Here is a 15377-nt window from a genome sequence, read left to right as displayed (position 1 = left end):
AGCAGTGTTTTACCTGCTTCCACTCATCCGCCCCTCCTTCATATGTATTTTATTTGAGGAAATGGAATCCCCGAGTCCTTAAGTGGCATGATGGGAGTCACACAGGGTCGTGTGCTTTGCCCATCCTGTCCCTTAAGCCATGCTGCCCTGGCAGCTTTGTCCCCAGGGACCCTGTGAGATCCATCTCAGCGAGCCCACGTTGCTTGGGAAAACCTTTGCACAGTGTTTCTTGCACAGAACCGAGCACCGGCTGACGCTCAGCAAATTCCAGCTCATTACCACCCAGGGTTAATCAAAGCAGAGCAACGCATCTACTTACGGGGAGCGCCTTCCGCCATCTCGATGGCCGTTATCCCCAGAGACCACAAGTCGCTCTGTAAAAGAAAGGAGAGGGACATACGTGATGCAGAGAAGCATTGTCACAGCAGTGGGCACCAGGCAAGGGGGGAAGCATGGCTCTCCCCAGCTCCTGGAAGAGCTGGTGACAAACTACCCCCCAGCTTCACAGCTGGGGTAACCAGCAAACCTGGCTGCTGGCTCCCTGCTTAAAGCTGGGTGATACCTACAGGGATTTGACACAGCTCCACAGAAAACAGGCTGCCTGGAAGAGATTAAAAATGTGAAGTATCTTGAGGTACCCCAGGAGGCTTTTGTATGATGGACTGCTCACTAAATAGAAGCCTGAAAAGCGGTGTTCTCACAGTGGGAGGAGAAACAGGCACTTTTATTTACCCTGCTTCCAAACCTTTCTCATCCCACATGGTTGGTTAAATCTCCGGAATGACCAGAGCACAGAGAATGCACCTATTCGGGAAACTCCTTTGATTTCATATTTATATTACTCTTCCTTCCATTTTCTCCCTTGCAGACAGAGACATTTGCATCCCCAGCTCCCTACCAGAGAGCAGTGGTGAGCTCCCCTCCAGCATCTCCTCCCCACCCCACCATCACTGACGAGCTGTGGCTGCACCTCTAGATCTGGTAACAAGCCCCAAAGGATGGCTCAGCTCTCCTGGACAGCAGCAGAGACAGAGACAGTATGTACCCGGCAAGAAAAAACGAGCACCTTCCCTAACAGCACTGCCACAACTTGTTTTTTGGCAAAAGGCGGATAATTCATTATTCTGGACACCCTGTAAAGGGCTGCTAATGATGCACAACTCAGCAACCGACACAGCAGGAACAGGACCCGGACCCATTTTGATGTCTCCATCTCCAGCGCATCCTCTGACATGCCTCCAGGGAGGTGGAGAGACCTGCCTGAGAAAGGAGGGCATCGGCGGCACAGGCAGGAGCTGCAGGTGCACCAGGGACCAGAACAAGCCTGATGCTATGGAGCTGCTGCTGATGTTTGCTGGAGACCAGGTAAACTCCGCTCAGCACATCAAAACCAGTAAATGTTGTAAATAGGTATATCTCAGGGCGGAAAGGATGGACTCTGCCTTCCACCCTTCCTCCTGCACCTCCAGCTCTGGTGTCTCACTCTCCCTTTGCCCTGCTCTCTGCCATGTCCCCACAGTCCCACTTCAGTTTTCTGCTCACCATTGCAAGAACTGCCCTTTCCAAACCACCTCAAGCTTCTAAACCTGCTTAGCAAGTAAATCCCAGAAAGGTTGTTTTTCCCAGCACAGAGCCCCAAAAGCTCAGACAGAGCTCGAGAGAGCCTCTAGGGACCACAAGCACCTTCTCACATACACCATCCAGGAAAGACAACTTGCATTTTCAATTTCAAAGCACTTTTCCTCATTTTTAACTCAAGTTCTCCCCTAACAAATGCTGTCCTTGCTAAACATCTTTGTACCTGCTTAAAAATTCTCTCTCAAATCCTACTCCCAGCCCTTTCGCAGGACAGTCTCATCCATTCTTTGTTTCAGGTCAGCTGGGATTTCTGCTGCATACTTAATTATCGCAGTCTTTCCACATGATTCAGCACACATGACCCCCTCCCTTTGGGCTGCTGCTGAACTCCTTCCAAATTCCTACTGTGTCTTTCCATATTGAGGTGCCCAGTATTATACGCAAGATGCCAAGTGATCTTAAAGCTGGAGCAATATAGAAAGGGATTATCACCTCTCTATGTCTCCCAGAGAAAGCAGAACACTCAGCGGGAAGCACGCATTTTATAATGATCTGGAATTCAGGGTTTGGTTTTTTTTGTGGAGGGGTTTTATTTTTGCGTCTGAAAAGCTTTTCAGCCTACCCAGCAAAAAGACGCTGCACTAATATATTTGCATTGTCTTGATTTGGGAAAGGAAGCAAGCTTCCTTTTTTTTCTTCCCCTCTTGATTCTAAGCTTATTGACAAGGTATGTCTAAAAAAAAAAAGGAAAACTGGCTGGAGGAAAAACCAACAAATAACCTCAACAATGTGGGGTTTCTATGTGTTCTTTTTTAAAGTGGTTTATTTTTGTGAGGAGGTATTTACTGCCTCCTTCCATAGATTACACAGGCATCTCTTTCTGGCTAAGAAAACAGTGAGATCAGAGGCTTTTTGTCCAACAGATTAAGCCTGTGAGGATTCCTTTTTTCACCCTATAAATCTCATCTTTTGTATTCACTATTTTAAGCCACCTGGCTAAACCTGAAAGCATCTGATTTGCATTCCTTAAAAAAAAAATTATCATTTACATTTTCCCCCTGACACTTCAAAGCAAGAGCATCAGGTGCAGGGGTGTGATCCGGAGTACAGACTAATGTCCAGTGGCTCCCACATCACCATGAGCTCTGAAAACACCCCGCAGTGAGTGTGTCGGCAGCAATCAGCCTTCTGTTTCATACCTCCAGCCAAGGGAAAACGGTCAATGCCAACTTCAGAGACACAAGCGCCTGGCTCGCTACGAGCGTTTGATCCTTGGGGACAATAGAGGGATTCTGGTCCTGGCGCTTGTGCATCAGTCAACGGCATATTAAGTGCCCTAGTTATTCTGGAAAGAGGAAAAACCTCAGGGATTTCTGAGGGTAGAAAGTAGCCTATGAAGAGATCAGCCCTTTTTTTAAAAAAAATAATAATAAAAAGCTGCAATTAATTAGAGCGCTGGAGCAGGCGGCTGTCAGTGGAGAAGCGGTGAGAGTGGCTAATGCGGGCTGCAGCCCTGCTACGAAGCGCTGAGGAAATGCCTGTTGTAATTGGTTAATCAAAGACTACTAAGTAACTGCAGATTAAACTATTTCTACATGTCCTTATCGTTAATGATTTATGTAACCTGGAGTCTGAACTCACACTGGAGAGCTGCTCTCTGGAAAACCATCAGTTCAAAAGTTGACTGATGCACTCAAATAGCTGCGATACAGAAGCATTGCTCAGTTACTTTAAAATCTTTCATCTCTTAAAAAAATTTCTCTGAGTGATTGGTAATTGCACTCCAAATCGTACCACGATGGTGGGCTGCTGCACTATTACATTGTAATGTCCTACTGTTAGAAAGCAGCTACCTAGCTCCAAACCAAAGGGTCTCAAAGTCCTTTTTAAACATTTCCTTGTAAAGAGACCTCAGAAGGCACACAAACAGAGGCACACCAAGCTTTGTACATCTTAGCTTCTCCCCTCAAAGCTCAGGTGCTAGTGTCTTGTTTTCCTCCCTGGACAGGCTCAGTGGACCTTAGGGGGTTTGGAGCTAGAAATTCAAGTTCTGGATGCTTCAAAAGACCAAGGGACAAAAACCAAGGGATGTTTCTACAGACGTGCATCCAGAAACCTGCAGTAAGGCAGAAGCAGGCTAAAATATATTAAGCTCTCCTTGCTTTCAACACTGGACCTTGCTGTAGTCTGAATGGGCAAGTGGGACTCGTCACCCTCCCGTGGACCCATTGCACGGCACAGGGCTCTGTGCCACATCAGAACTCAGCAGTAACGCTGTGCTGCCACCGATCCGAAAATAAAACTTCAAACAGGCAACAGAGACATGTGAAAAGTAGGTCAGCCCCCTGAACGTCCGATTGTGTGGCAGCCTTCAGATCTCCCTATGAACACCAGGCTGCAGGCCAGAAGATGTGATTCTGCCCTTTCTAAACCCGACCTGACTTCTCTCCAGAGTAAACAGAGCAAACGCAACACGTCTGACTGTAGTATTTAAACACGCGGCACTGAAAAGCAGGCTAGCAGGTAAGAAGCCTCCGTCTGACACCTTTCTCAGCATGGGGAAAGACTTCTTCACAGTAAATTTGGATACGTGAACAGCACAACAAAGATCCACATCGGGCCTGAACTGGCATCTCAAAATCCAACAGCCAGAAAGCAGGAGGAGACTACACTGCCTGTCAGTATTATTTTGCAAAGCTGCAAGAATATACTGAATTCCTAAGTGCTCACGTTCACGGTACTGGGACATAAAATCTGAGACCATACCAAGCACTTTCTTCAGATGTTTATGTTCACAACTCTCATCACAAACACCGGTAGGTGCTGCTTTAATTCCCTGCTTGCCTTATTCATGAATGTTCTAGACTTTGCAAAGATTACATCTGTAAAGAGGTGTAAAAGAGTAGGAAGATGCTCATTTAGCTACCTTGAAGTCGTAAGTGGCATCAGGATTTTCATCGCAGGCAATGACCTCGGGGGCCATCCAGTAAGGCGTTCCAATGAAGGTGTTCCTCCTGCCCACCGTTCTGTCCAGCTGAGCGCTGACACCAAAATCCACTGTGGATCAGAGAGACAACGGGGCATTGTAAGGTAAGGTCAGAGTTTCTTCCTGTGACTGTGAAACTTTAAGTTCACGCAGACCAACTCCTTTGCACGGTCAGGAGAGAAAGGAGGCCAGGGACATTCCTGTTCGATCTCTGCTGGGATCAACAGAGGTCAGTCAAGGACAAACCTGATCATCTCATGTCCAAGAAGCCCTGCGCCCTCTCCTCCTTGCCAGGAGGCAATGAAAAGAAATCACAGCTCTTCATACTAATGAGAAACAGGGTTAGCAACATGAATAAGCAACAGCCTTTGTTCTATGCTTTCTCATTTGAATTAAAGCCTGACAAATATTGGGAGAAGCCTCATTTCTCTACCTAAATTATTGCTGGACATGGCAGAAATGCAAAAGACTTAAGGAACTAAGGGCCAAGGACAAAAGCTCATAGGGAAATGTCAAGCAGAGAGCTGCAAAATGAAGCAAAAACTGATGAAATCAAATCAATGAGAGAATACTCTTATGGTCCACTAAGTTCACTTTGTGCAACACAATGGTTGGAGATTTGCCCTGGAGAATTTCCTCTCGGAGGGGAATCTTCACCAGCATAAAGTCAAACGAGCTGGTGGTGCCATCTGTTAAGCTGGGGTTTTATTCTGCTGTAGAGAGGAAAGACAGAGGAAAACAAGGCTTGCACCTCACTTTACCAGTGTAAGGGATCTTTCATCACTAGTATAAATTTAAACCCACAAAGACAGCCTTAATAACATCAGTATTGGACAAGTGTGGATACCAGTACATCATCTCTGCTTATCTGCTGTATTCCAGATGATCTTCACATGAATGCCTGGTCTTCTCCAGGGTGACGAACATCACATATGAAATATGAAATTCAGAGTAGTTCTTGCAAATTAAGCTCTCTCCAACAGGTTGGCTTGGAAAACAAATCTGGATTACGTGACATTAAATTGACTGGACTCTGATCCCATAGGACACTATAGGGAACAGTCTACTGTAACGGCTGGTGATGCACACAGGCCAATTTTCAACCCAGGGCATGAAAAAATGGTCTTGATTGCTTAACCTGTATCTGATGGTACTGCTGCCCAAACTACCTATCTGAACAGAAACAACACATCTTTGTGTGCAGAACTTGGCCATCAACCACCAGCAGTTTCTTGCACAGCACTTGGTCAACACCCAAGGTTATGTTATTGAGGTTGGCACGACGAAAAACACAGGGTAGCTCTCAGGATCCATCCCTGTTCTCCAAGTCATGTACAAGTGAGTTTTGCTGCTTCTCTCCCACCAGCCCACTTGCAGTTTCCAAGAGTTTGAACCCACCCTTACCTAGTTTAACTTCTGCATTTTCCGTCAGCAATACGTTCTGTCCCTTGATGTCTCGATGAATGACTTTGTGCTGGTGTAGATGACTCAAGCCCTAGAGAATTCAGAGAAAGGTTAGAGGAATCCAAGTTCAAAGCATGTTATTTTCTGACATTCCTCCTCAACCAATTACGCTCCAGAAATGGAAGATTCACAGTTGGAGTTAAGCACTTGAGAATGTTTTTGCTTATCATGTGTTCAAAACACTATATCACACATTGGGAGGTCATGCCTGGCAAGCGAGACACCCATTGACGGCTACATGTGCTGCTCTCCCCATAGCAGGAGACAAGAACCACCAATTCTATAGAGATTAAACCCAACCTTTCAGGTTCTCCAGGAACCCATATTAACCCTAATTCCTCCTTATCTCTAGAGGTATTTCCCCCATGTGCTCCCTTGCCCTAGGGAGCCATTTCTGTGGCAGAAACAACAGAATGGTTTTGTCTCCCTTTCTGTATTTCCACTATCCAGAAACTGAAGAAAACAATTCTCTTGTTATACCGGTCCAATAAACAGGACTTTAATACACTGATAAGCTTGTATTAAAAAAGCTACCATGCAAATACAAATATGATAACTTGTACATATCCCTAATGGAGATATAGCTCAAATTAAAAGCCTCTCTCAAAGGCTAAAGGTAAACTAGCTTTTCTGTTGTGCTTTTTTATTAGCTCATTAATTTCTTTTTGCAACCTACATTTTTATTTTGTTCACTTATTATTTCAGTTTCAAAGTAACATCCACCTATATTGCCAGCTTAGTAAAAATATGGATTACTTCAAAAACTAATTTCGCATTAGGTTTACATTTTACATTAAACATTCATACTCAATGAAGAAAATAACTTCTGCTTTCACTACTGGTAGTTATTAGTCATTTTACGCTTGTTACCTTGGGACAGTGCTGTGGAATACATTATATCTTTACGGGAGCCCTTTTTTAGCCATGTTATACCTAGTTAGAGGCACCTTTGTGCACTGGAGGCAGAGCAAAAATTTAATGGAATTTCAAAAAATCCCGTAAGAGTGCAAGATCGAGCCTCGTGTTAGAATTACAACTGGTCCTCAACATCTGAACCAAGAACAAGACACCTTCTGCAGCACAAAGGTGGGAGCCTTCCATCACCTGAAACCCCACAGAGGTCACCAGCCAACTGCCCCAACGCACGGCCACCACGCGAGCAATGACACGCGATGGTGGCCCTGGGACGTGGGTCAGCGGCTGGGTTCTGACTCACTGCCAGGGGCTGTTTTAAGAAGTAGGCTCACAGAGCCCAGACGTTTAAAATAAGCCCATGTAACTGTGGTTTCCTGGCACTGAAAAGCAGTGTCCATACCACAACCGATTAGCTACAGCCCCAGTGCCTTCTGCACATCACGTTGATGCAGGCGGTGGCATTCAGGGTCAACAGAGAAGTGCTGTGTCACCCCTGGACGCCAGCAGCAGCCTCAGCAGTGCCACACACAGCCCTTTGGAGCAATCGTTTTGCCTTCTTTTCTTTGAGTGGCTCTTTTACAGCTTTCCTTCATGTGCCCAATTTTTCCGTTTTCTTCTGCACAAAAATCTTGGTTCACAGAGTGATAGATTTTAATGTTGGGCAACCATTACGATCACATCATCTGACCTCAGGTGTGCAAAACGCAAGCAAGCCTTTGCTGGAGCTGCCATCTCCCAGTACATGAAACTTTAGCAAGGCCCATTTTAAGACATTCCAGTCAAACGTTTTTCTTGTGGGTATAAAAGCCACAGAATCCTCATTAAAGCCAGAGACATGGATTTAATAAAACCTGGGGTGCTTTTTAATAATAAAGATTCTTTCCACTGACTTTTTGAGTCCTCACCTTCCTGCTAATTAGAAATGTAATTCTGATGTAAATAAATCTTTGTCCTACTAATACTAAAGGAAATTATATTTTTGTTGAAGGAAAAAGAGGGTTAAAAGTCAGGGAACTAACAGAGTTAAAAGGCATTAAATAAGGCTTATTTATTATGCATCATGCAAGTACATGAATCATTCATGCCTACCGGCACCAAAGAGGCTCCAGCCCACGGCAGCGCGGCAGCCACAAAGCCTGCAGAGCCAAAGGCTCTCCATGACCCCCGAGCACAGGGTGCGCTACTCCAACAACCCCAAATATTCAGCTCCCTCTGGACACGTACCCGTAAAATCTCTCTGCAGATATAGGCAATCCACTCCTCCTTCAAGGTGTTTCCCTTCGTGTTCTTGATGAGGTCAGTAACGGAGCCCGCGCCGCAGAACTCCATCACCAGCTGCCAAATGGAACAAAAATGCAATTACAGCAATGACACCAACAGCACCCACCGGGCTGCCCGGCCCCAGGGTAGGACCCCGATGCTGGCAACATGGCCGTGGGGACACTGCAGTACTATGCAGAGCCACTGGGACATAATTATGAACCTATCAGCTTTTAATCAATGAGGGTTTTGTTATAAAAATGAAACAATAAAAGGCTGGAAGGCTTGTAAGGCTTGTTGCTCTCCAGGATAATGGAAACAAGAAACAGGAATCAGTCCAGTGCTGCAAATCAGGAGAGGAAACCTGAAATCTTGAAATCTCAGATCCTACCACTACACACCCTTCTTTATACTTATTATCAATGTTTAGTATCAATATTTAGTATCAACAGCAATACAAACAAAATTCTACCTCTTGTGTATAAGCTCTTCAACTTCGAAAATATGAAGGCAATGAGACAGATGTTTGAAAACTTCCTACAACCTTAAAAACTAGAGATACTTTTCAAATATTTTTTTTTACCAGGAGGTCTTTGCTTTTGACCACCTTTTACCTTCCTTGAGGGAAGGCTACCGTGCAGCTGGAGTCCTACCGACTGGTGCGACTGGGCACCACTGCTCCTACCACTTAAAGTTTCACAACATCAAATACAGAAGTACAATGATCTAACTCAGGCCCAAACCTAATCTCCTAATCTTGTCATTGAGCAACTGTGAAATAAACCTTACAAAAATAGCACGGGATGTGAGCCTGTTCCCAGGAACATCGCAGATCCCCAGGGTGTGCAGGAGCTGTCTGTGGGCTCCAGAAAGCAAGCACAGCCCGTGGATGCAACAAGCCTCCTCCAAGACCTGTAGAAGTGTTTCTCTCAGATGTGAAACCACATTTTCCAAGAAGATCAGCTTGCTCGTAAATGATATTCCCTTTCAAGTCATGTCTTGCCAGAACCTTCAATGTGCATGTTTAGTTTCTTATCACATCAAGCTTACATGGCATTTAATGTTCTCCAAGCAAGTGACGTCACTTTATTAAAAGCATGGGCCAAGAGGAGAAGAGAAAGAAACAGGAGAAGGCTTACTTCTAACCAAATTGCTCCAACGCAGTGATGTAAAAGACTATAATAAATAAACGATCATAAAATCCAGAGTACTGCTAGAAGCCTTCAGGTTAAATAAAATACTTGAGCAGTCTACACCTTAGTTGGCTTTGACCACACTCCCATCTTTAGTTTTGACATTAACTTTCTCTTCTCTTCCCAAACTGACAGCTGAAAATTTCTTTCTATATCCCTCATACATCAGGAAACTGGCTTCAAGAAATAGATGTGTGACGAGCCAAAGTCTGCCCTGTGCGAAGGCAAGGAACGCTGCCACAGCGCTTGCAGCTCTTCCACTGCAGCAGGAGACCAGCGATCCAGCTGGGTCACTGGGACACGGCATCACTCATGGGTTAGTCATTGCTCATCGAACAGGGAATAATGGAACAACTGGTTTCAAAGTCACTTTTCCTCTCTTTCTTCCCTTTGGCTCACTGACACATGGTGAATATCAGCGTCTGCACATGTTTCTTATTAAACGAACATTTGGGATACCATGGCAGTGAGCATGGAAAGGAAAATGATGGATGGCTGAGCCAGCCACAAACACTTTCCAACCCAAAAGGCTGACCCTCTCCAGCCTCCTCCCATGGAAATTCACCCACAGGCTCCCACCAGTGCTGGAGCAAGAGGAAGAGGAAGGGCACGCTACACCATGTACGGCAATCACAATGATTAAAGGAAGATGGAAGAAATCCCATTAAATTACACAGTGCCTCTGTTAATTTGCCAGATTATCTTTATGGAGCTGATAGTTCACTCGGTCCTCTATTATCTCCCTGATTTCCACAGGGCAAAGATTAATTTTGCACCAGGCAGTGAATACTACGGCCACCTGCTGATGTACCCCAAATCTGCAGTTGTGAGATCTCCTGGACATCGAAGAAAAAGAGAGGGAAAGAGAAAGATAATCCTAAGAGAAGTGTTTCCAACTTGGCTGTTTAAGAGCTGCACAGTCCTGTAATGTCCCCAGGAAAACATCCAGCGCCAGCAGACCTCTGGCAGCACCAGCAGGCTCCAGGTCCAGTGGGCAGGGCCACGGGGGCTCAGCAGCACACGTCCTGTGAACAGCAAGGCGCTTCCCCAAAGCTCTGCCATGAGTTCTCCAGAAGAACCAGCAGCAGAAAGATGACGAGGCTGCCCGAGGATCTGTCCGCAACAGAGGGCTGATGGACACCCCATGTGAAAACCCACCATTTCCAGAAGGTTTGGATGGAACGGGAGGAAAGCCAGCTGCTGCGGCACTTAGCCGCACTGTGATCCCCTCACGCCCTTCTGTTCTCCTGTTGCTCCTCAGATGGAAGGATGCTACAGAAATCCCAACTAGAACTCATACCATGCAGCCTCCAAAGCAAGGAAACACAGACGATGGCTAAGGCCAGGTGAGACCTCACCCGCAGCACAGCATGTTCTGCTGGGCGATGGAGCCCAGGAACGATCAATGCACACTGGAGCAGGTACAGGAAGATGAACAGGTCTTCTCAGAGGACCTGAGGACTTGCTCAGCCAGCCAGGGGATGGATGGCTCTGGGATACGAGTGTATACTGGCAACAGTAGGGACAGGTAAGCACCAGAGAGAGAGAAGAACAAGGTAGATATCGACATAATATCAACACACCAACACCCTACGGGTATATTTAGGTTGGAAACCAACCAGCAGCCTTCCAGGAGAAAAGAAAGGGAACCAAAAGTTCCAGATGATTTTAGGACAGAACTTGGTATACTCAGGAAAGCCTTCAAAAGATACTTTCTTACCAGTTCCTTGTTTCCAGGCGAGTGCTTTGCCCTGCACACACCTGCATCATTACCAATCTTGTTAAAGGATGAAGTAATGATGGGGTAAGACAATAAACTTGAAATGCAGATTGAATTTTTATTAACCATAATTAAAATCATCATCAAGATGGGCTAAAGGTAAGACCATCTTCAGAAATTTAATTTGCAAGGCCATTTATTGAGGAAGTATTTTTAAATACAGTTCATTTAGCATTTACTTAGCTCTTCCTATCAGGCTGACAGTAAACTTCATAAGCAACGCAAATTCAGAAGCGGCAGCTGTAAATTTCTGTGTTCTGCTGTCTCACTAATTTTTTTGTTTAAAGAGCGGTCACGGCTTTCAAATCAACCACAACTTTCTCCAGTTTGGAAACAGCCAGTAAGACCCCTGCTCCCATCGTCACTGTACATTACGTGGAAGGGCTCAAATCAACCACAACTTTCTCCAGTTTGGAAACAGCCAGTAAGACCCCTGCTCCCATCGTCACTGTACATTAATTACGTGGAGGGGCTCAAACCTGAGCATCCCCAGTGCATAACCCCCAATCCAGCTGATGTTGAACCACTCCAGTTTGTCCAGAGGAACCCCCCAAAATCATCCAACTCCCGTACTCCACAAGTCAAACCCTATTGTGTTCCTATTCTTCACCCCACAAACAATTTGATTTCTGTTTTTGAAGTTACAGGAAACAAGCACACACCAGCCCCAGGCTAAATGCTGCTGGAAATCCTTCTTTCTGCTGTGTGTGTCATCAGAGCCCTGGTGCCATGCAGGGCCACCCAAGCCTCCCATCCCACCCCACAGCCCTGCAAAAGGGCCCCATCACATCCCACACACCACGGCACCTGGAGCCAGTGATGGAGCATTAAGAGACCTTGACTTGGTGGATCAGCAGAAAAGCCAATGCTCATTTCAGAAACAGAAATATTGATCGAACTGGTATTAAGCAGCAACTGAAATATTCAGTAGGAAGAGAAGCAGAGGTTTTAACTGCTTGTGCTGGTGCTACAGCAGCACACCTGGGTGGGCACAGGGGGGCCAGCGCTGTTCTGCTCTCCCCTCTGACAGCAGCATCAAACTGCTCTTGCACATGTTCATAAATAAATGACTTGTCTGGCTCTGCCCTGCCTACACATCCCTGCACGTCGAGGCCAGACAAGCAATTCATGTCCCTTAGGGAGCCGGCAGGCAGCTGCCGCCACGGGTCCTGAGCAGGCTGAAAGCTTTGGGATGGCAGTGAAAGGAGCTGGGCTCACAGCTTTGCAGTGTTTACAGCACTGACATCGCTTTGAAGAGGAGTGAGAATGAAATAGTGTTGGCTTACTCAGCCAGACAGTAGTAGCAGAAAGCATCTCTGCTCACCCCGGGCTCTCGGTCGGGGGCTGGAGGAGCAGCCCCACTCCCCCTGCACCTCCCCGGGACTGCAGGGCTTGGAGGGACTGGACAGAATCACAGCTCCACTGAAAACCATCCCCTCTCAAATGTTTATGATGCAAGGTATCAGCAACTGCCCCAAAATACTCTTCAGTGCCTATAAGCAGGTTAGGAGTGATCCTGCTCCGAGCTGCACAGTGCAACCCAGGGCTTTGATAACTGGTGCCATTTAGCAGCCACCTTTGGAGCCTCGCTGCCCCCTTTTTGCTCTCCAGATCCCCCATGTGACTCCATTTGTACCACCCTGCAGCGATCCAACGCGCTACGGCTCGACACGGTGAAAAGCACATTGCAGCTACGCAGTGACAGTCCCGAGTGCCGCCAGCTGCAGCGGTGCCACCCTGACACAGCCTCTGGTCCTACATCACCCCAACTCCTTCTTCCCCAAAACTGCCCCAGATCACCCGCTGCAGAGGAGGCCATCCCACCGGCTCTGTCCCCGTGGGGTCCCTGCCTGTGCTCACCACCAGCAGCTATTTGGCAACCTGCCTTTTAGCAATCTTTCCCCCCTTCACGACAGATGCAGCTCCGGGCGCAGGCAGGTTTGCCATGGCAGCCATCCATCGGCAGCCAGCGTCACTAGTCCTTGGGGACCAAGCACCAGGCGGGCTCTGTCCTGGGTTGTCTCTGCCCCGGGCTGCCACCAGCCCCCCTGCGCTCTGCAAACCCCTGTCCACCCCAAAGCCAGTGCTGCTGCCCATGCACGGCGAGGCTTCTCTGCTCACAGTTTCAGTGCACCGTGGATGGCAAGGGCAGGTGACGAAGAGGCAGCTGAGCAGCATCCCGGCTGCCCTGCGGATGTATATGGTGTGCTAATGTATGGGAAGGAAGCAGAGGGCCTGCAACTTCCAGCGGCCATCAGTGTGGGCAATGTGCTGGGGAGGGGTCCTTTGGTCACCTCCCACATCAAGTTCACACTTCCTAATGAATGCCCCATCCCCCATCGCCACAAAAGCCCCCAAAGTATCTCAAAACACTCCCCCACTCCTCCAGGTTATGTGCAGCCTGGTAACCTGTATCTTAGACCTGTGAGATGTGCAAGGGGAATTTAATGAGTTTAACTCCAAGAAGCAGCAGTTAATGGATAAACTGAGTCCCTCACCATCCCCTGGGTCATTTCCCCAGTTTCTGCAGTCCCCCCTCCCTCTTTGCCCCCCTGCATCACAGGCTTCCCCGGCAAGGACTCCCTTGTCTTGGTTAGAGATAGGCACAATCCCCAGCTCCCCCAGAAAGCAACACTTTATCCAACACAGGAATAAGCCTACCTCCTATTTTAATCTTTTTAAAAAATATTCCATAAAGGTTGTCCCTGTGACTTTTATGTCCTTTTTCTTTACTAATGTATCAGATTTGTTATGCACATCTCCATTGTGCTAAAATATGCTCCACGTGTCCCTCTAATTTCAGGAGAGCTTGCCTGTTTAGTAAGCTCGTCTTTCAGGGCAAGTGGCTGCTATCGCATGGAGCAGCAGCACCGAAAGACCTGCTCTTCACCGCGGCAGAAGCGATGACAATACTTCATGTCAGAAGCCCGCCGTGTTTTTGAGAGATCTTAATCTCCACTGAAAGAGCTCCCTGTTTTTTATTTCCGTATCAGCCTCCTGAATGTCGATAAAAAGAATTACTTGGGCATTATCAGAAACCGTTTTATTTCAACAAAGGGCCAATGAAAAATAATCAAGCCTTTATCTGTGCGGCAAGACTGATAGAGTCCGCGCAAGTCCTAATTCAATCAGATCCTGAAACAACAGCTATTTAACACAGCGACACCAGCACACCTCTCCTCCACGGCCAAGGAGCTTTCCCGTGAATACCTTCACCAGCCCCAGCACTGGGCAGAGACAAAAAAACCCCACACCCCAGCACACTTCAACGCAAGGAAAGCAGCTTTTACAACATTTTTTTTTTCACTAGCCCATGAGAAAGGCCCCAAAATTGCAAAGAGAGGTAGTTGGTCTGGAAGGAAATTCAGATTATCTGCTCTGCCCTTCCTAGGGGCCAAGAGAAAAGGACACAGCTGGGTGATGAATACCTTCCCCCCTCGCATGGCTGGGTGAAAACCAGCGGAAAGCTCAGGTTCTCCTCCTGACTGTGGCCATCTGAAGGTGATACAGCACGTACAGCATCCTCTGCTGTTTCAGGATGATGAGGGTTTGATAAAAGAGCCTCTTAATCCAAGGAGTCTTCTCTTTTTGGACATTTGGGCTGCTCTGGATGGGCAAATCATTTAAAACCCATTATTTTATTAACGCTTGTATATATGCCCAGAGCTCTCTGCACAGGAGCTAGAGGAATGAAAAAAAAAACCCAAACCCTCTTCCCTGATCAGACTGTGCCAATCCCAGACCCAAGCAGCGTAGGGGCACTGGGCAGAGCCCAGCTCCGGGGAGGGCTTCCCTGACTATTTAGGCCTTTGGCATACAGCTGTTGGGGCTTTTTTTCCCCCCCAGGCCCTCCAGCAGCACAAGGGGAAATGCTGGGGGCTGGTCTTCTGTTTTGCTTTTTAAAAAAAAAAAAAAAAAAAAAAAAACACAAATTATGAACCAGCTAAAGCCAAATAAAATTTCACAGGCATTTGAAAAGCCATTTCTCAGCTTTCTCCTTGCTGAATCCCAGGACAGCTGCAAAGAAGATGTTTTTTAAGAGTTCTCATCAAAAATAACCCCAGCACCCAAGTAAGAAAAGCCCCTGGAGTCCAAGCCCACAAGATTTCCCAATAATTCAGTGTACCAGGAAGTCTCAGGTGACAAAGCGGCACAGAAGCCCATCAGCTCCATTTCTGTCCCAGGAGGAACATCTTCCAAA

At 46.9% G+C, this 15377-nt stretch overlaps 1 protein-coding gene across 1 annotated transcript in view; it reads right to left on the bottom strand.

Moving 5' to 3' along the window:
- Positions 1 to 15377, bottom strand: part of LOC104465562 (TRAF2 and NCK-interacting protein kinase-like) — a gene marked incomplete at its 3' end in the record, with an annotated part of 108273 nt that overhangs the window by 36124 nt on the left and 56772 nt on the right. Inside the window, 4 exon segments of the mRNA XM_010078659.1 lie at positions 320 to 374; positions 4505 to 4635; positions 5969 to 6059; positions 8168 to 8278. Of these exon segments, the coding sequence (XP_010076961.1) occupies positions 320 to 374; positions 4505 to 4635; positions 5969 to 6059; positions 8168 to 8278 (388 nt within the window).

Source organism: Pterocles gutturalis, unplaced genomic scaffold (assembly GCF_000699245.1).
Source record: "Pterocles gutturalis isolate BGI_N339 unplaced genomic scaffold, ASM69924v1 scaffold11053, whole genome shotgun sequence".
NCBI lineage: Eukaryota > Metazoa > Chordata > Aves > Pterocliformes > Pteroclidae > Pterocles > Pterocles gutturalis.
This window is presented reverse-complemented; position numbering and strand designations above follow the sequence as displayed.